The sequence below is a fragment of the Lampris incognitus genome, chromosome 16, assembly GCF_029633865.1.
Source record: "Lampris incognitus isolate fLamInc1 chromosome 16, fLamInc1.hap2, whole genome shotgun sequence".
NCBI lineage: Eukaryota > Metazoa > Chordata > Actinopteri > Lampriformes > Lampridae > Lampris > Lampris incognitus.
The window spans coordinates 31,561,540-31,581,073 of NC_079226.1; the positions used below are offsets into that span (position 1 = coordinate 31,561,540).

Consider the following 19,534-nt stretch of genomic DNA (forward strand, 5'->3'; position numbering starts at 1 on the left):
TTTGTCTATTCTAGTGATTATTTTTTTTCTTTCCTTTTTTTTTTTAGTTTATGGAGGTGGAGGGCTTGATAATAAACCTTAAGCTGGCATATTGAATTTTAATTTGGCTCTTCCGGTAGCAACTTAGAATACACTGGAAAAATGGAATAAGCTTAATTTCAAACATTACAATCTAACCAATAGTAAGGCCTTGCAGGGATTGGGCACCTTAACAATCCATATGCCATATGTTCTTGTATTCCCTGAATTTTATGTACATTAAATCCATATATTTCCTTATTCGCTGGTGATGGACACTTGCACATTCCCTTTAAACCTGTGAATTTGAGGATGGTCTGTCATTGTTTTGTTAATTTCCCATAGGAGCCCTATTGGACTGTTTTACCCATGATTCTTTTCATGCCAAATAGTATTCCCTTTCCTATATGTATCTATTTAATGCAGGGGCACAATATTCCTAAAGTGACTATTAAAGGGAAACAATCGTGGTTTTCAACATTATCTCTGAATATTTGTTGTAGGGACAACACTTCCAATAGCAGCCGTAACAATCTGTTAAGAGACACACAGAAGAACAATCTTCTGTGTGTCTCTTAAACGCGGCAAAAAATTTTGCAGAAAAGTATCCTCTATTGGCAGTCCATGATTGCGTAAACTGCAACCCTTACTTCCTGGTTTTCTCTACTTTTGATGGCTACATCAAAATAGGCCACATTGTAAATGAAAATTGTGAATAACAGTGCTACAGTCAGCTATTGTAGCAAATCCCATATAAAGACTGGTTCATGGATTGTTGGACACTTTTCTACACAATTCCAGCAGCATTTCAGAGGCACGCAGTATACCGCTTAGTATTATGGCTGCTAATGGAGTCTTATCCCAACAACATCTATGTAGAGATAATGTTGCAAAATCATGAATGATTCCCTTTAAAGTTTTCTCTGGTCTGATCAGAGAAGTGCTAGGTTAAGAAATCAGAGCTTAGGGGTAAAGGTTGTAGGATTTTCCCCCTCCGAAGTCTAATTTTACCTCTTAGCCCTTGTTTACTGTTGTAAAAGGGGCTTTCAGCCACAAGCGTATAAATAACCCTCCACCCTCCCTTCAATATTCCCCAGGAGCCCCACAGGCCGTGGAGTCCAGCCGAGTCGGAGAGTCTGAATGCCAAGCGGCCTCGAGACGACAGCCTGCTGCCACTGGTCATTCCGGTGTCTGTGCCAGTCTGCAGGCAGGAGCCCCCCTCCCCAGGCAGGGAGGAAGCAGCCCCGGGCTCTGGCTGGCCGCCGAGAGCCTCCGACCTCCAGGACCTCGGCCACACAGACCACAAGCCCTCAGTCATCGTCACCCGGCGACGCTCACTAAGGAACTCCTTGTCGGAGAGCTCAGGGCAGGTGGGTGTGGTTGATCCAAAAAATGTATGTCCGTTATGCAGTGTCGGCATGCTCTACTGTTTGGGAAACTTTCTGTGTTAAGCCTGGCCTCAAATAGCATCGTGCGGCAGGTTGCTATTAGGACATAATTTAAGTATTCGGATACTTTTGTGTTTTTCTGAACAGCCACGTCAGGAGTTTATGTACCGCATCTTTGTTTGTTTTTTTTTTTTAATCCCCCCCCCCCCGCCCTTTTTCTCCCCAATTGGATTTGGCCAATTACCCAACTCTTCCGAGCTGTCCCGGTCGGTGCTCCACCCCCTCTGCTGATCCGGGTTGGGCTGCAGACTACCACATGCCTCCTCTGATACATGTGGAGTCACCAGCCGCTTCTTTTCATCTGACAGTGAGGGGTTTCACCAGGGGGACGTAGTGCGTAGGAGGATCACGCTATTCCCCCAGCCCCCCTTCCCCCCCGAACAGGCGCCCTGACTGACCAGAGCAGGCGCTAGTGCAGTGACCAGGACATATACCCACATCCACCTTTCTACCCATAGACGCACCCAGTTGCGTCTGTAGGGACGCCCGACTAAGCCGGAGGTAACACGGGGATTCGAACCGGCGGTCTCCTGTGTACAGCATCTTGACCAACTATCCTGTAGCAAAGCTAACATCCTTGTCTTCTTTGTAGACTGAGTCAGCAAAGTGGATGACATGTATGTATGTGGGTTCTAGTTGGTTTGCTAACCTGCTAGTATATCTAAGCAAGGCCACCGGCATTAATAACATTGATAACTTAGCATTATTGTCAAAGTTTTTCCGCTTACGGTGTGGTGTGGGAAGATGGCTGTGCGAATTTATGTTTGCAGCGGTCTCACCTGGTGCCAGTGTCAGAAGATGGCAGTGCGAATTCTTATTTGCAGTGGCCTCACCCAGTACCGTCCATGCAGTGTCTTTGTCCACGACTGTGTCTGAAGTTTTGTCTTTGTTTGATGGCTGGGAGAGTAGGGCGGGCTACGCTAACTGTTAGCCCAGGCAGACTGGCAGTGTGGGGGAGGTGGGTCGAGGGTGTCTGGCTGGGAGAGCTGGTGGTGGATCAGCTGGGAGAGCTTGGTCTGCTTCGTCCAGTAGGCCCGGGGACCACGGCCCCTGCCAGGAGCTGTGCCCGAGGAGGAAATGCCGAGGGCGGTCTGACAGGATGCGGAAGCAGGGTGGGCTAAGCTAACTGCTAACCCATGCAGATCAGCGGCTCCGACAGTCATCCTGGCTGGCGTTTGTTCCCTTGGGCGGTGATTTTTGTTTAGTTGGGTTGTGTGTTGGTTTGGATATGCGTGTTTTCTTGTGGTTTTTGGATGTGTTTTTGTCTTTGTGTTGTACTGTGGGCTAGGGGAAACGGCATTTTGTTTCATTTCATGTATGCAAGTGCATGAAGTGAAATGACAGTGTTCCTGATCCCTGATTCCATAAGTATATGAACAAAGATAAAGCTCGCCATCCAAATACAAGCGTGCCTTGGTGCCAAGTGTGCATGATGCTTCATTTGTAATTTGATCGCCCAGAAACAACGCTGAGAGCTGACCGTGTGTACCTTTCCTATCAACAGTCAGCTTATCCTCAGTGTTGCACATGTTATAGACAGTCATACACGGAAGTGCCGGGGCCTTTTTCTTGTGATGACGCTGGCATTAGGTCTATTTAGTCTATTCTCTTCCCAAACCTCCTGTGTTCATTTGTTTAATAAAAGTTATAAACATACGATGTTGTTCTCACTTTGTTTTTCAGTCAACATTATAATATTAAATGGGAACTGACCACTGTGTGACTGTATTTATGATCCCTCACCTGTTAGAGGACCTGATTTGTCTTTACTGGCTAATTAATTTAGAGCAAATATTTAAACATTCGCTTGTAAAATAGTGCCAAATATCTGACGTTTCAAAAAAATGGTATTTGGGACAACCATGCTATGTGATTATTTGGATAACAGTGAAATTGAATGGCAGCACTGTGGCACAGTGGCTAGTGGGGTCGCCTGAAAGCAAGAAGGTCCTGGGTTCGAGCCCCGGGGTAGTCCAGCCTTGGGGGTCATCCTGGGTCGTCCTCAGTGTGGAGTTTGCATGTTCTCCCCATTTCTGCGTGGGTTTTCTCTGGGTGCTCTGGTTTCCTCCCACAGTCCAAAGACATGTAGGTCAGGTGAATCGGCCGTACTAAAGTGTCCCTAGGTGTGAATGTGTGTGTCGGCCCTGTGATGGTCTGGCGGCCTGTCCAGGGTGTCTCCCCGCCTGCCACCCAACGACTGCTGGGATGGGCTCCAGCATCCCGCGACCCTGCATAAGGATAAGCAGTTTGGATAATGGATAAATGAATGAATAATTGTAAAGGGTTTTATTGTGTAACATGCCATCTATTTTCTAAATAGATTTGCCCCACGTTTAATTACATTCCTCATTTCCGCCAACAGAAAAAAAAAGCTTTATTGTGTTCGACCAAAAAGTTACCTGCAGTGATGTGGGGTGGGTCTGGGGTTGGGTTGTGGTATCAGATGGGAATAGAAGATAACACACACAGAGGTTTTGGGTTAGGGGGTCTAACTCTCGGGTCCATTTTCGTAATCTGTTTTACTAATCACATCCCCTTCAAATTCCATCCCTTAAATCCCTACTTTGCTGCCCCTCATCCTGCCTCTGACCCCCCTCGCCCCCACACTCTCACTGCCCACCCTCTTTAACCCCTACCCCTTCATGCCCCCATCTCCCCTTCCCATCAGATCCCACCCCTCTGTTGGGTGGGATCTGATGAACCGACTGCCCTGTCCCAGATCAAGCAGATTATCAGGGTTAAGCTATGTTACTGTATAGATGGGAGACACAGTACGTTATGTACAATACTGTGCAGGGTTGCAGTGCCTCATTCTCTTTCTCTGCAGATTTTCCCCTGGATAAACAAACCTCGGGCATGCAGATTTTAATACTCGCTGTGTGTATGTGTGTGTTCGTGCATGTGCACATTATGCATATGCCTCTGCTGGGTATTGAACGTAAATGTCTATACGTTGACTTAAAATGTAGTATATTGCATTGCTTCTTACTGTGTACTGTGTACCCCTGCTTTCTCTGTTATCTTTCTATTTTAGGCAGAAAGTTTACTAAACCAACCTTCTTTTTTTTTGCCCACAGGCCACAGAGACGACTTCATTTCAAAATTCAACACCCACTGTTTTAGATCAGATTGTAGTGTAGATGCTCATCAATTATACCAGTGGTGAAACTGAAATAACCACACAAGTAGAGATTTGCAATTAATAAGAGAACCCACTCAGATTGCTGTGTTTCTTCCAAAGTTGTTGGCAAACTCGACTTTGAAGCTATTGCTAAAAGCTAACCTGAATTTGACTGGTAGCGTTTGACAAAACTCACCTGCTTTTGACAAAATTGACTTGTATTTGACAAACTCCACCTGCATTTCACACGTCATGGACGGATGCTCTCAAGAACTAATCAATTCGATCCTTTTTATCTCCCCAGAATGGCGGCGCGGAGGGGGAGAAAGACGACGACGGCAAAAAGTCCAAACGGCGGCCGCGGCCAGAGCCTCTCTTCATCCCGCCACCCAAACCCGGCATTTTCATCCCCCCGCCCGTCTACCCCAGCATCACGCCCTACCAGAGCCACCTACGCTCCCCTGTTCGCCTGGCGGAAAACCCTCTCATCATGCCCCCCTACACCCCGCCGCCCATCCTCAGCCCCGTCCGCGAGGGCTCAGGCCTCTACTTCTCCACCTTCCTGTCCTCAGCCGCGGCAGCCAGCAGCCAGGGTCTGCCCCCACCTGCCACGCCGAAGTCTGCCTCACGAAGCCTGTTGCGCTCCAGTGAGTCCAAACATCAAATCAATATTGTGGCTCACTCATCTGGTCATTGGGGCTCTTAAATTGTAAAGATTTAACAACTTACAAAGAAAGGTACACAGTTCGGGACTTTTATAGCCCTGCACTTGTGACATCCATGCAACATAATAATTTCCCAGGCATGGAACATGACTCTCAATTAAGTTACTGCTTGGATATAGTTTGTGTTGTGGGATGGGAGCCATAACTAAATGGCTGAGCTCATGTAAAAGGACCTACATTTCAAATTTGTTACAGTTTAATATGATAACATGCGATAATGTTGCTTAGTGGATTTTCTGTGTTTGAGCTGCTCCTTTAGACAGCTGTGACATAACTCCACCGGTTCTGTCGTCCATGAGCGAAGTCACTCCAGTCAGCATAGAGCCGTGAGTAAACACCCCTCCACATTCCAGAGTCTTCCTCCATTGATGAAAGAGCGGGCTTTGAATTAGCGTGTCATTTCCAGACAAATGATACGGTGCACTACGAACTTGTTGCCGATTTGCTAAGAAAACGTAAAACTTCGTTCTACAATCAATTGCTCGAGTCACTGGGACGGATGTCTTCAAAGGTGTCTCAGTCAGCCACGAGTAACAAACGGCTGTTTGAAACCACAAACCCGCCCTTTAAAGGATTCTTTCCCTCTGCCACTGTTGCCACTGGAACCTCCTTCCCTGGAAGCATCTAGCATTAGCATTGACGGTTCCCTTCAGATCTCAGCCCGCAGTCTTTTTTGATATGCGTTCGAGTCCAATCTCACCCTCATCACAGCTACATCCTCTCAGAACAGGCCCACATGATTACCTGTCAAATCAAAGTCTCAACGCTGTCTCATCGTTAACGCCAGTTAGAGAAGCGGCGGTCTAGTTGTATGTTCACAATGGTAGTGTGTATGGAGGGGGGGAGTGGATGGAAGTGTAACAACAGATAAGGAGGGGGCCGTCCCTATATGCTGAAAAATGGACAGACAGAACCCTTGATCGATACAAACTGGGTCAGACTCAAGCCTGTTTTTTTTTTCTTCTTTTTAACACACTGCCATTGGGTGGGGAGGAACTGTGGGAGCTGTTCGCTGACTGGTACCAGCTGCTCAGCAGTCAGCCGGGGACAAGCCAGCGAGGGCCTCCATAAATCAGGCTTTCAGCCCAGCTCCCCACACTCCCAAACATGCATCAGCCATTGCAGCTCAGTTTTCAGCTGCCCACCCACCCTGGGGGTGGAGGCCTGCCAGAATACACACATACTCAGCTGGAAATACTGCAGGCATGGTTTGCATGGGGGGGAGGGTCCTTAGCAGGGATTGTTTGTCTCGATACAGCATGATTTCTAGGATTTCAGTGCCAAGAATATCAGGTTGTGATCTCTGTAAAAACTAGACTTAATTTGTGCTAAATTTAAAAAAAAAGGTTCGTGATTCACTTGTTTTGGTGGTCTTGTTGTTGAATGACTTATTAGTCTTTATTCACATTTGACTATGACCTCTGTCACCAAGGGCTGGTGTTTGTGCTGTTTAAATTCGAGCTATGGTTAAAATCCAAAATATGTGTTGTGTTTTTTTTGTTTTTTTGTTTTTTGTTTTTTGTTTTTTTCCCTTTGAGGCATTTTGCTTACTTTCTCATTCAGAGCAACTCGTAATGAGTGCACCAGCAGAATATGCATTCCAAAATAAAAATTGACCCAAAAAAAGTCCAAAAGTAAGAAGTGTAGCACCCTGACAATGTATCCGTAGCCCTGAAATTATCATAAGAGGGTACTAAGATAAACTTTGATATAGTAGCGTAAGCATTTTCTATCCTGGACTATGTGTAAAAAGAAAAAGAAAAAAGAAAGCTCTTTGATTAACCTACAGCTTTACTTCACATTTTAGATTGACCATATTGTCTGTGATTTACTCCCAATTGTGTCACTCACGTCAGTTTCCAACTTCCAGGCGGATAAACATCGGGCCGCGGTACCAGGCGGAGGTTCCTGAACTAAGGCAGCGGTCAGCCGTCCAGCTGGACCAGCACCGGGCTGAACTAGTCTGGGTTCCCCTGAGTGAGCTCGAGACAAAGGCGGACTATAGCAAGAGAGGTAAGACCGATGGCATTTCTGTTAGTTAGCTGTTATGATGAAGCACAAACACTGTATGTTTGCGGTTGTACGTTGATGCTGGAATCGTTGGATGTCATTGAACATCCACCAGCTCCATCACGTATGCACTCCATCAGGCCTGCAGTGGACACAACAGAGCAGTGAGATTTTTTTTTTTGGTGGCTTTTTTCCCTCTTTTTCTCCACAATTTTACTTGGCCCGCATATCTTGACCCCACTCTTCCGAGCTGTCCCGGTTGCTGCTCCACCCCCTCTGCCAATCCAGGGAGGGCTGCAGACTACCACATGTCTCCTCCGATACATGTGGAGTCGCCAGCCGCTTCTTTTCACCTGACAGTGAGGAGTTTCACCAGGGAGACATAGTGCGTGGGAGGATCACGTTATTCCCCCCAGTTCCCCCTCCCCCCCGAACAGGCGCCCTGACTGACTAGAGGATGCGCTAGTGCAGCGACCAGGACACATACCCACATCCGGCTTCCCACCCGCAGACACAGCCAATTGTGTCAGTAGAGACGCCGGACCAAGCCAGAGGTAACACGGGGATTCAAACCGGCGATCCCCGTGTTGGTTGGATCGGAATAGACTGCTACGCTACCTGGATACCCAGCAGCGGGATTTTTGGTTATTTGGCATTATATTTGTTTTTCGCTTAGATCGTGTTGTGATCAAAGCCCTTTTTGTGTTGCTAAATAATTAGTGATACCTATATTTTTGACAAGACAGAAAACAAACTCGGCTGCAGAGATATTTATCCAGAGGGGAAATTGGTTAACATAGTATATCAGTCATTTGTTCTGGGAAACTGAAATGTTTGACTTGCAAGAGATATGATATTAATTTTTATGTAAAGTGTGTCGGCAGTGAACAATACGGTAGATAAAAATACAAACACAGGTGTCTTTCAATGCCCCTTTCACCAACGTTCACAGATTCAGGCAAGTAGGCCTGGTATGCAAAGGGCACACTGGCAGTAGTGCTCCCATCACATGAGTGTACACCATCATGCCCATTTGACACAACCACATTGGATAAAATGGATGTGTTTCAGTTCATATGCACAACATCTTTAACACACACTGTGGACATTGTTCTATAGTTCAACGTGTACATGGAATAAAACACTATCAGCTATATACCTGTACAGCGTTGTCATCTAGTTACAGTTTACACTATTGCTTTTATTTCTATTAACGCTGGCTGTGAAGTAATTAAAAATGTCATTTCATGGTTTGTGAAAGTCCAGTGTAATGTAGTAAATGGCAATTTCTGTTTATTGATTTCACGGTAGCTTATTTTTCAACAAGTCACAGTCAAGATGTTTCAAGCAGATAAAGATTTCTTCTGAAGTATTTTTTTCCCCTCCCAATTTGGTTACCGTGTTGCGAAGGGATGCGTCAGTTTTTACTGTGTATATAAACAACCCAGGATGGCCTCCCAGCACCCGACTAAACCGTTTACAGTTCTCTGTTTGTCTGTCAATATATCTCTGTCTTGGCTCACCGACTGTCTGTTTCAGTGGAAGACCTCATGCACCTGGCCTGCTCCAGTGCACTGTGTGGAGGGGGGACCAACCAAGAGTTAGCCCTGCATTGTCTGTACGAATGCAACGGAGATATCATGGTGAGTGCCACTGGACAAGCCCATATTGTCCATATTACCTCACAGATGGAAATCAAGTGAACAGAATTCTCATACCCATTCACATTGGCACTCTGATAGGGAATATTTAAGGAGCTGGAAAAAAAATCTACCATCTTGGGGGGTAAACAAACTCCTGCTTTTGCGAAATAATTGATAGCAAGAAATTGCAACACACTGAAGAACTTTTTAAAGGTGAAAGTAAATTCCTTGTGTTCTAAGCTGAAAAAGCACGTTTACCCGCCACATCATCTATAATTTAGAGGTTTTGAATGTCGGATTATTTTTTTCATTATTATAAAAGCATTTATGAAACTAAACTCATTTAGGAAACTTAACGGATTATTCTGTCAAGAATGTGAGCCTCAGTTCAGTGGCTGAGACGAAAGTCAAGTCAGTTTTATTTGTATAGTCCGTTATTACAAATTTGCCTCAGTGGGCTTTACAACAATAAAACAGTGTCTTTAGATCCTTTTAGATCCTTGCATCAGATAAGGAACAACTCCCTAAAAGAACCCTTTAATAGGGAGAAACCTCAGGGAGCACAACAGGAGAGAGCTCTTTCCTAAGACGGACAGACGTGCAATGGATGTTGTGTGTACACAATTTACAGAATACAACATTGAAAGAGGATAACAGAATTACAATATGATGAGGAGGATGCCAAGCACTGTCCAAATGCCACTGGAACAGCCTAGGACCTGAGCCACGCGACCACCATCACCATGTTACCTGACGGAAGGACAGACTACACATGCACACAAGAGACTCACGTCATACTATTCACATTTATGGGAGAAGTGATAAGAAAACAGTCACACATCGGAGTGAGAGAATGAGAACATTTAAACAGGATATGAATTTATAAGATATTAAAAAAAAATGTGAGGAGGATGCCAAGCAGTGTCCAGGTGGTGACCACCATCACCATGGAGGTCTAGGAGGAGGACAGACTACACATGCACACAGGGGAGACTCACATCACACCATTCACTTACACAGGAGAAGAGAAAGGAGAAGCTATCATTCAGAGAGAGAGAAAAGACGTGAGAGAAGACAACAGTTTTCAGTAGTCAGCTCTTCTCCATAATCTTGTCGGCAAAACAGTGCTTGGTAAATTCATCGAGACAGAAAATGCCCCACCATGCGGTACAGGTCGTGAAGTACTAAATTTAAAGGCAACTAATTGTAGATTAAGGCAAAAAGATGAGCTTTAAGTTTGGATTTAAGGACTCTGATTGTCTGACAGCAGCAAGCAGGTTATTCCACAAGAATGGGGCTTGACAGGAAAAGGCCCTGCCACCAGTGGATTTCCTTTTAACTTTTGGTACACACAGGTGCCCTGTATTTTGAGAGTGGAGAGCTCGAGATGGAATGTACGGTTTAAGGAGATCAGACAGGTATGATGGGGCAAGTCCATTTAGGATTTTAGAAGTCAGTAGAAGCACCTTAAAGTCTGATCTAACATGGATAGGAAGCCAATGAAGGGAGGCAAGAATTGGTGTAATATGGTCAAATTTTCTAGTTTGATTTAGGATTCTAGCTGCAGCATTTTGAACAATCTGAAGACTTTTAGTAATAGCATGTGGCAGACCTGAAAACAGAACATTACAGTAATCAAGTCTGGATGAAACAAATGCATGTTTTAGTCTGCGTCAGCCATGGACATGAAAGACCGAATTTTAGCTGTTACGTAAGTGAAAAGGGGCAGTCTTGGTGATTTCTTTAATGTGCTTATCAAAGGAAAGGCTGGGATTAAATGTAAGATTTTTGGCTGCCACACTTTGCGAAATCACACAGTTGTTGATTGTTATTGTTACTTGATCAAATTGGTGTCTGTGTCTAGCAGGTCCAATGACCAGCATCTCAGTTTTATCCGAATTTAAAATAAGGAAATTTAGTGATATCTAATTTTTCACAACAGCCAAGCAGGCCTCTAAATTAGTTATTTGAGTACAATCATCATCATCGGCGGTCACTCGGGGTGGAGTATGACCGTCCTCCCTCTGGGTCCTCAGATGGATGAAGAGGCCAATTCTGGAGCCGCATAATGGGAGGATGCCTGCACATGACAGCTTTTTATATGGAGTGGCTGATGCGCCTGCAGCCAATACACAGTCCTTGGCAGGGGTGGCCAGAGTCCAATGGCATGGAGAACCAAGACGATTGGAGACCACCCTCTGTTTCTGCCTTCATCCACCTTCACTGCCGTTGTGACCTGGAGACATCTTCCGCCATTTCCGCCAGTGAGGTCTTTGTTGGATCGCACGTCATCTGGAACCTCCCCCTTGACCTATCCGCCTTGGGTGACCCTACCAGGAGCCAAGCTCCGGACGGCATAGCTCTTGGGATCATTGGTACATGCAAGCTTCTTCACCACGGCAAGGTGGCAATCCAGGAGAAGACAATCATCAGCCCTTATAGGCACATACAGCTTAGTATCATCCACATAGCAATGGAAATGTATTCCATGACTGCATATAATTTGGCCAAGAGGTGAAATATAAAGAGAGAAAAGTAGAGGGCCAAGAACCGAGCCCTGAGGTATGCCATATTTAACGTCAGAGAATTTTGATGTAATATTAATATAGCAGACACAGTGTGTTCTTCCAGATAAGTAGGACTTAAGCCAAGAGAGAGCTAAGCCAGAGACACAAAAATTACAATTTATTCTGTCTAATAGTACAGTGATCAGTGGTGTCAAAGGCTACACTGAAGTCCAATAGTAGAAGCACAGAGATGGAATCAGAGTCTATACCTAGTAGAAGATCGTTCATCACTCTGGTCAGAGCAGTTTCAGTGGAGTGACAGGCCCTGAAAGCTGATTGAAAAGGTTCATATAAATAGTTTTCTTCTTGTACTCTCTCTTGTACTTTAGAAAAGAATGGAAGATTAGAGACTGGTCAATAGCCATTAAGAGACCCTGAATCGAGGTGCAGTTTCTTAAGTTGAGGTTTGACACAGCTGTCTTAAAACTGCTGGGAACAGTGCCAGTAGTAAATTATAAATTAACAATGTCTAACATTGTAGGTCCCAGGAAAGATCAGAGGTCTTAAAAAGTTTTGCTGGTAGCGGGTCAAGTAGGCAAGTAGTTGGTTTAGAAGCTGACACAAGTTTAGTCAAAATATCAGGAGAGATAATCTCAAAAGCTGTAATAACAGGGACTATCAGTGACTCAGGGTATAGCTATTATATGGATTTGGTAAGACAGGATCCGCAGGAGTAGCTGGAGTTGAACTAATTTCGTTTATGATCGCATCAACCTCATTGCAGAAAAAGTCTGGAAACTTATGAGCCATGCATGCTGAGTAGCTAAAAGATGGCTGCTTTTTAGTAAATTTGGCTACAGTGTCAAAGAGAAATCTGGGATTATGTTCATTAATATTGATTAGGCAAGAGAAATATGCTGCTTTCGCAGCACCTAAAGCACGCTTATATATTTCAGTAAACACTCATGCCAAGATAGGTAAAAAAACGTCCAGTTTTGATTTTCACCATTTACGTCTCCTGCAGGCCCGCTTAAGAGCACATGTCTCGTCGTTAAATCAGGGGGTAGGTCTTGTTCACCATACAGAAGTTTTGGTTATTTCCACAGCAGCATTTTCAGAATGTGTTAGTAGCAGCTGTAGGAACAGAGATTACCACGTTAAACCAATAGGGTAGGTCTTGTTCACCATACAGAAGTTTTGGTTATTTCCACAGCAGCATTTTCAGAATGTGGTAGTAGCAGCTGTAGCAACAGAGATTACCACGTTAAATCAATAAAAAGACTCACCTCTGAATCTTTTTATCAACACCACGGAAGTGACTGATCTGAAGACTTTCAGTATGCTCTGGACTGAAACACTGGTAACTTGAGATGACTGAAAACAAAATGCTGCGGTGCGTCTGCCAGCGGCAAGCTTGATAGTGATGCTGCTCAGTTGAAGCACAGCAGCTGCACAAGCTGCACGGCCAAGGCCCAGTATGGAACTGGTGTCCTGCACGTGGACTACTGGGTTTGCCGCTGTAGCCATATTGTTCCTGAGACCTTGAAGTTTTGTTTTGTCATTAGACATGTCTCACCATTGTCCTCAGCAAGCATTGACGGAGCTCCCTCCCAACCAAACAGTGTCGATTGAAGGTCAGCGTTCCTATTTGAATGTGTTGCTTCGCCCCATGATGGCCAGTAGTATTAGTAGCAGTTTGATGGTGAGAGCTTATGTAGTGACAGTTTAACTGTTCTTTATGCTTCTGCCGATGATCTTATTAATATTCATGACATAAAGCGTGGCAACAAGTTGACTTGTGCTCCTCGTGGCTTCTCTGCCAAATCATTTGGTCATGTTTAGCATAATTATATGTCAAGCGGGTAGGGAGAATCACAAATATTTACAATGAGGTTGCAGATCATAGAACTAGACTTACACAATCATGAGCTTCTGAGGTCCAAACAGAACTCTTTGCTCTTACTTGTACTGTTTAGTGGCGTCAATAATAAAGCAGCTGGTCCTTTGTTTATGGGTGGTCCCAAGTATAAAAATGTTTTGGTTTAAAAAGCATCTCAAGGATGTCTGGTGGTTAAAAACATCAACTTGTTTTGATCGTGTGGGGTATTCCTGCAGGGCTACTCCAATGACATCTTCAAGTCAAGCTGTGTAATTGGTCACATAGCCAGTCACTAATTTTAACAACACAGGATTATTGCACCAACCACTGCCCTCACAAAATCGCATTAATGAGTGTCCTCCATGGTAGTGTACCTTTTCTACCATACATTGAACACATGCATACTGACTTAAAAGAAGAAGAGTAGAACAAACTGTAAGAGAATAACGCAAATTGAAGATAACCAAGATATCTTACCACCTAAAAATAACGGCCAGTTATGACTTAATAGGAATAATCTATTCATCCATCCATTATCCCAGCTACTTATCCCAATCAGGGTCGCGGGATGCTGGAGCCTATCCCAGCAGTCATTGGGCTTCAGGTGGGGAGACACCCTGTACAGGCCACCAGTCCATCACAGGGCCGACACATGCACACCTAGGGACAATTTAGTGTGGCTGATTCACCTGACCTACATGTCTTTGGACTGTGGGAAGAAACCAAAGCACCCGGAGGAAACCCACACAGACACGGGAAGAACATACAAACTCCACACAGAGGACAACCTGGGATGAACCCCAAGGTTGGACAACCCCGGGGCTCGAACCCAGGACCTTCTTGCTATGAGGCGACCACGCTAACCACTGCACCACCATGTTAATATGAATAATGAGAATTAATAAAACTGCTAATTTACACTTTGCTTAAATTATTTTTTCTTTTTACAAATCAGCATCATAGGACATTTAGCCAAACAACTTTAGCTCAAACAAAATTAGACTTGTATCTGTATAAATATTACTTAAGCGCAAAACAGAAAAAATATGTCAGGTGTAGGGCATGTTGTTCTAATGACAGGCCAAATTTACCGACTTGATATAATGAGGCACCAGCTCAAGCAATTCCTTCCTGGTGGTAACTCTGAATTGACAATAATTTTATTACATAATACCCTCCTGTATAAAATAGTCACATTAAATTAATTAGAACGGAGGGATGAAAAAATGATAGGAGGACACTTTGGTTTCAATAAAAAGTCAAAGGGTGGCGTCTTAGAATAGCATCGCTGCCTGGGACCAGTTTAATTCATTAGAGGGCTTCATTTGAATAATTGGATCCAAGTCTGAGATGACCGCCATTGGGGTAAAACTGGTATGTACTCTTGGCATGATTTGATTGCACGAAACTCAAACCAGTTCAGTCACTTGAATTCAAGGACTGTAGGTAGTGCTGGTGCTTTGTCAATGAAATAATTAGGTGGCCAGTGGCTGTTATTTTGTTTTCCTCATCCAAATGGATGCATAGTGCTTTGGAAACAAACTGTTGTGAGGATTTCACTTGACTTTACCAATGATCCTGAATCAATACTGGTGTTATGAAAGCAGAGAAGCCCTTGTGTACTTCACAGCCCCGATGCAGAGTAGTAGTGCCTTTTGGCTGCTCCGAGCCCTAGCGACCAGCGCTGGTTCAGCGTTGTCAAGGAAACAAACGTGGTGGGGGTGGGAGGAGGAGGGGGAGTATCAAGGCACCAACTCTCTGCAGTGGTCAGGCTCACTGCTGTCTTTCAGCATCCACGCACAACAAATCAGCTTCTCCGAGAGTGTGAGGTTTACCCTCATTGCAGTTATTTATTTATTTATTTATTTATATTTTTATATATCTCGACTGTGATGATTATGCCTTTGATGTAATATAGCGTTGAACCGCTTGATTGTCGGTACGGCTAATGAACTATAAAACATCTTTTTATTTATGGAGAGGTTATCTCATCCCAGGTTGAGCACTAAGAAAGTTTAGCAACTGACTCATACCTTGGCTAGTTGTGTTTTACTGGCTCATAAAGCGCTGTTGGATGAAGAGTCTGGTTGCAGAGACAAGGCAACCAAGTGCCATGGAGTGCCAAGAAAAGGTCTATATGCTGGTTCGATTTCTTTTTTTTTTTTTTTTAATTTATTTCTGATTTTTCCCTTTTTTCTCCCAATTTAGTGGCCAATTGATCCCTATTTTAATTCAAACACCCACCCTCGTATTGCATGCGTTCGCCAACTGCATCTCTCCGGCCGGCAGTCTCGAAGGAAAGCGCCTCCCCACTTTCGTGACAAGGCGAATCCAAGCCGAACCACTGTTTTTCCGACACACACAGAGACGCATTCACGTGACGAACACAAGCCGACTCCGCCCCCCTCCCGAAGACAGCGTTGCCAATGATTGCTGTTTCATCGAGTCCGGCCATAGTCGGATCTGATGCTGGTTCGATTTCTAACCGGTCACTGCCGCAGGTGGAATTTACCAATTTTAACAAACCTTCAACCAAAGAAGACGGACTAACCAGTGAAATCAGCTGGTTGAGTAATTGGTTATAACGTAGCCCCTCTGGAAGCTAGCCAGTTATCCCCATTAGTTAACACTGAGCTTGTAATGTAACCTTTGCCGCGATGAGTTGGAGTGTGCAGATTCACTCAGAATGACTGGGAGTCTGTTGAACGTCATACTTTTTTCATCTGGTTTTGCTCTCTCATTGGTGTTTTGTTCATATTTGGTCCAAGTTAGTGAAGCCACAAGCTGCTGTAATGCAGTTTTAGGCAGTCAAGCAATGTTAAATGATAACGTATGATGATTGCCTCAAACCTATGAGTACTGATTAGCAAACACACCAAAATGGCCGTTTTTTTTAAAATTCTTTTAATTTTTTACACAAATTAAAGGGGATGGCTGCTTCAGAATAGTGCAGCAATTTTCAAGTGTATCTTTATGCATGCTCAATAATCCCGGTAAGAAAATCAAAGAAAGTGAATCAGCTCATCTGGACACAACGTTTAACATTAAATGGTGTATGCAGATGAACTGATTCAACTTTCTTTGATTTCAAGTGTATCACTTCACAATTATGTGGAAAATGAAAAAAAAAGACTGTTGTTGATGGCTGTTTGGGGGGCTTATGCTCCTGCTTATGCTGGGTGTTCCATGGTACTTTGTGGCTCATATGTGGTATAAAGGCTCACTGTGGAGTCATGATGTGGCTTTTTTTTTTTTTTGGTACTGATGATGCAACTAATTGAGCTCACATTTGTTTCCCAGGCTGCCCTGTCCCTGCTGATGCTGACGAACCCCTTGTTACCCAAGTCCCATCGTTTATCAAACTACCACTACTCAGGTTTGTCAAAGACACTGCATAAACACTATTTATCAGACTTTAGACCATTCTTCTTCTTCTATGCATCACTTGAATTGGCATTGCTATAAGTTGCAATTTGCAGAATTGTGTATGAAATGTCTTGAAAATGGATTCCTGGGCTTGTGTAGCATTTGCTTGTTATTGCAAAAACCCAGCAGAGACCAATTCATTGTCCTTATAAAGACTCAAACACTGAAAGCTGTTTGGAAAATACTGTTAAACCTATCATAGATATATGCAGTTTTTGTCTCTGTCTTCTTAGCACTACGAGAGGGATAGAGTCTGCAGCCAACCCCTACTTAGCCCTTAAACAACAGCAGCTGCTGTAGTGAGAGTGTGGCACTGGGTGAATTTCGGGGGGGGGGGGGGTAGGACAAGACAGTAGGCTTTGGTTTGAAGGAGAGGAGGGGCTGGGCGTTGGGGTGAAGATGGGGGGTGGCTGTGGAGGATAGTCAGGGTCAATGTGATGAGGGAGAGTGAGAGGGAGGATGGAGGGGGTTTACAGCATGTGGTTAATCCCAAGCAGAAGACAGAGGAGCCATTGTTTATCCGATCATGTGTGTGTGGTTTTGTGTAAAGGGGATAGGGGGTGGGGGGGTGGATGATTTGCACACACCCGAAAAAGAAAAACTAGCAGATACATTATGACCAGTCAAATGTTATATACCCACGAGCCCTTTCTCTTTCTACCTTTCCCTTCTCTTGCCTCATTCTCTCTATCTCTCTACCACCCTCTCTCAGGATCGGACAGCTGGACAGCAGCTGAGAGACGCCAATTCAACAAGGGTATCACTGCCTACAAGAAAGACTTCTTCATGGTGCAGAAACTGGTATGTGTGTGGCTCCAGATGAAAGGACAGGAAACACCTATCGGTTCATGTTGCAGTGGTGGAGCTGCAAGGCATAGCTGAACTGCTGATTAGAAATATGTAGGGGATGTACATAATGTTACAGCCTGCAACCCTACATCACCTGTAGGGTGGTTTAATCATTATGTGTGTGTGTATATATATATACACACACTTGCTTGCTTGCTGGTTGTCCATCGTGCCTGATGATGACCATCTTCTTCTATTTGTGGGTCCTTTGAGGACTCAGATAGCAGAAGATACCTGCGCAGAGATGGTTTTTAAAGTGGCATGGGGGATGCGCTTCTCCCAACGCCACATGACTTGATTGTAGAGGAGATGGTTCCGATGGCAAGGGGGATCCCTAGACGACCGGCACCTCCACACAACTGCAGGGGGCTGCCGGAAATCCAGTTTTTCGGAAACCGCCTCGAAGCGTGCCGCCACAGCTTGCTTTTCTGTTGGGGTAAGCTCCCTTAGCCTTATGTCTTCCAGACTCACCCACAAGGTAGCGGGGCAGTGGTTGATAGGTGCCAGGGCGTGTCCACCAGGGTGGGCCTGCACACCATATCTCTGGGGCCCACTGCTGCTCCGAGATCCCCTGCCAAGTTAGCCTGGGGCCGCAAGACCCCAGTTACCATGTGTGGCCACGGGGAGGCCTGGCAGGAGTCTTGGTGAAGGAGAGGCTATGTACTGGCAAGGGAAGGCTTACACGCTAGGATGCTTCCCTGTTCGCCACAAAGGCTAGCCAGCGGCAGCAAGCTAAGGGCAGGAAGGACACAAGCGGGTTGGAAGAACACATGCACCTTCCCTCCAACTACACACTGCTGCACTAGACGCATCACAACACCCTGTGTGTATGTACACACACACACACACACACACACGCACATACATACATACACACATACACACACGCATTATAAAAAGCCTACACACCCCTGTTAAAATGGTAGGTTTTTGCGGTGTAAAAAAAAATCATGTCAACCTTTTCTACCTGTAATTGGAAATTGACAACCTATAAAATTCAAATGAATAACAACCTGAAACCTTTTACAGCAAAAAATAAATAAAAACCTTACATTAACCTGGTAGTGCAAGTTTGCACACCCCTAAACGAATACTTTGTTGAAGCACCATTTGATTTTATTACAGCACACGGTCTTTTTGGGTAAGAGTCTGTCAGCTTGGCACATCTTGACTTGGCAGTATTTTTCCCGCTCTTCCCTGTAAAAATATTCTAGATCCGTCAGATTGTGAGGGCATCCTGTGCACAGCCCTCTTCAGGTCACCCCACAGATTCTCTGTTGGATTCAGGTCTGGGCTCTTGCATTGATCTTCTAGTGAAGCCATTCCTTTGTTCATTTGGATGTATGGTTTGGGTGGTTGTTGTGCTGAAAGGTGCAAGTTCTCTTCATCTTCCGAGCAGATGTCTAGAGGTTTTGTGCCAAAATCGACTGGTATCTGGAGCCATTCATGATTCCCTCCACCTTAACTACAGCCTCAATGTCGGCTGAAGAAAAGCAGCCCCAAAACTGATGCCGCCACCACCATGTTTCACTGTGGGTATGGAGTTCTTTTGGTGATGGGCTGTGTTGTTTTTACACCAAACATACCTTTTGGAATTATGGCCAAAAAGTTCAGCCTTGGTCTCATCACACTTTAACAAATTTTTCCACGTGTTTTTCTTTTTTTACTACTGTATTGATCCCCATGGGGAAATTCCTCTCTGCATTGAATCCATCCTAGCTGTGTAGCTAGGAGCAGTGGGCAGCTGCAGCGCTGGGGGACCAACTCCAGTTTGTCTTGCCATGCTTCCATCAGCGGCACAGACAGGAGTATTAACCCTAACATGCATGTCTTTTTGATGGTGGGGGAAACCGGAGCACCCGGAGAAAACCCACCGCAGACATGAGGAGAACATGCAAACTCCACATG

At 44.8% G+C, this 19,534-nt stretch overlaps 1 protein-coding gene across 3 annotated transcripts in view; it reads left to right on the plus strand.

Moving 5' to 3' along the window:
• The window catches only part of mideasb (mitotic deacetylase associated SANT domain protein b), a 38,309-nt gene that overhangs the window by 3,440 nt on the left and 15,335 nt on the right, over positions 1–19,534 (plus strand). For 2 of the 3 annotated variants that reach the window (XR_008811714.1, XM_056295660.1), the window contains exons 2-8: positions 1,116–1,388; positions 4,892–5,234; positions 5,560–5,638; positions 7,183–7,325; positions 8,862–8,965; positions 16,652–16,727; positions 17,490–17,578. Coding sequence is in view for 2 of the 3 variants with exons in the window: in XM_056295660.1 (XP_056151635.1) it covers positions 1,116–1,388; positions 4,892–5,234; positions 5,560–5,638; positions 7,183–7,325; positions 8,862–8,965; positions 16,652–16,727; positions 17,490–17,578 (1,107 nt within the window). In the remaining variant the exon portion in view is untranslated. The remainder of the gene's footprint in view (positions 1–1,115; positions 1,389–4,891; positions 5,235–5,559; positions 5,639–7,182; positions 7,326–8,861; positions 8,966–16,651; positions 16,728–17,489; positions 17,579–19,534) is intronic. The other variant, XM_056295661.1, reaches the window with a different exon arrangement.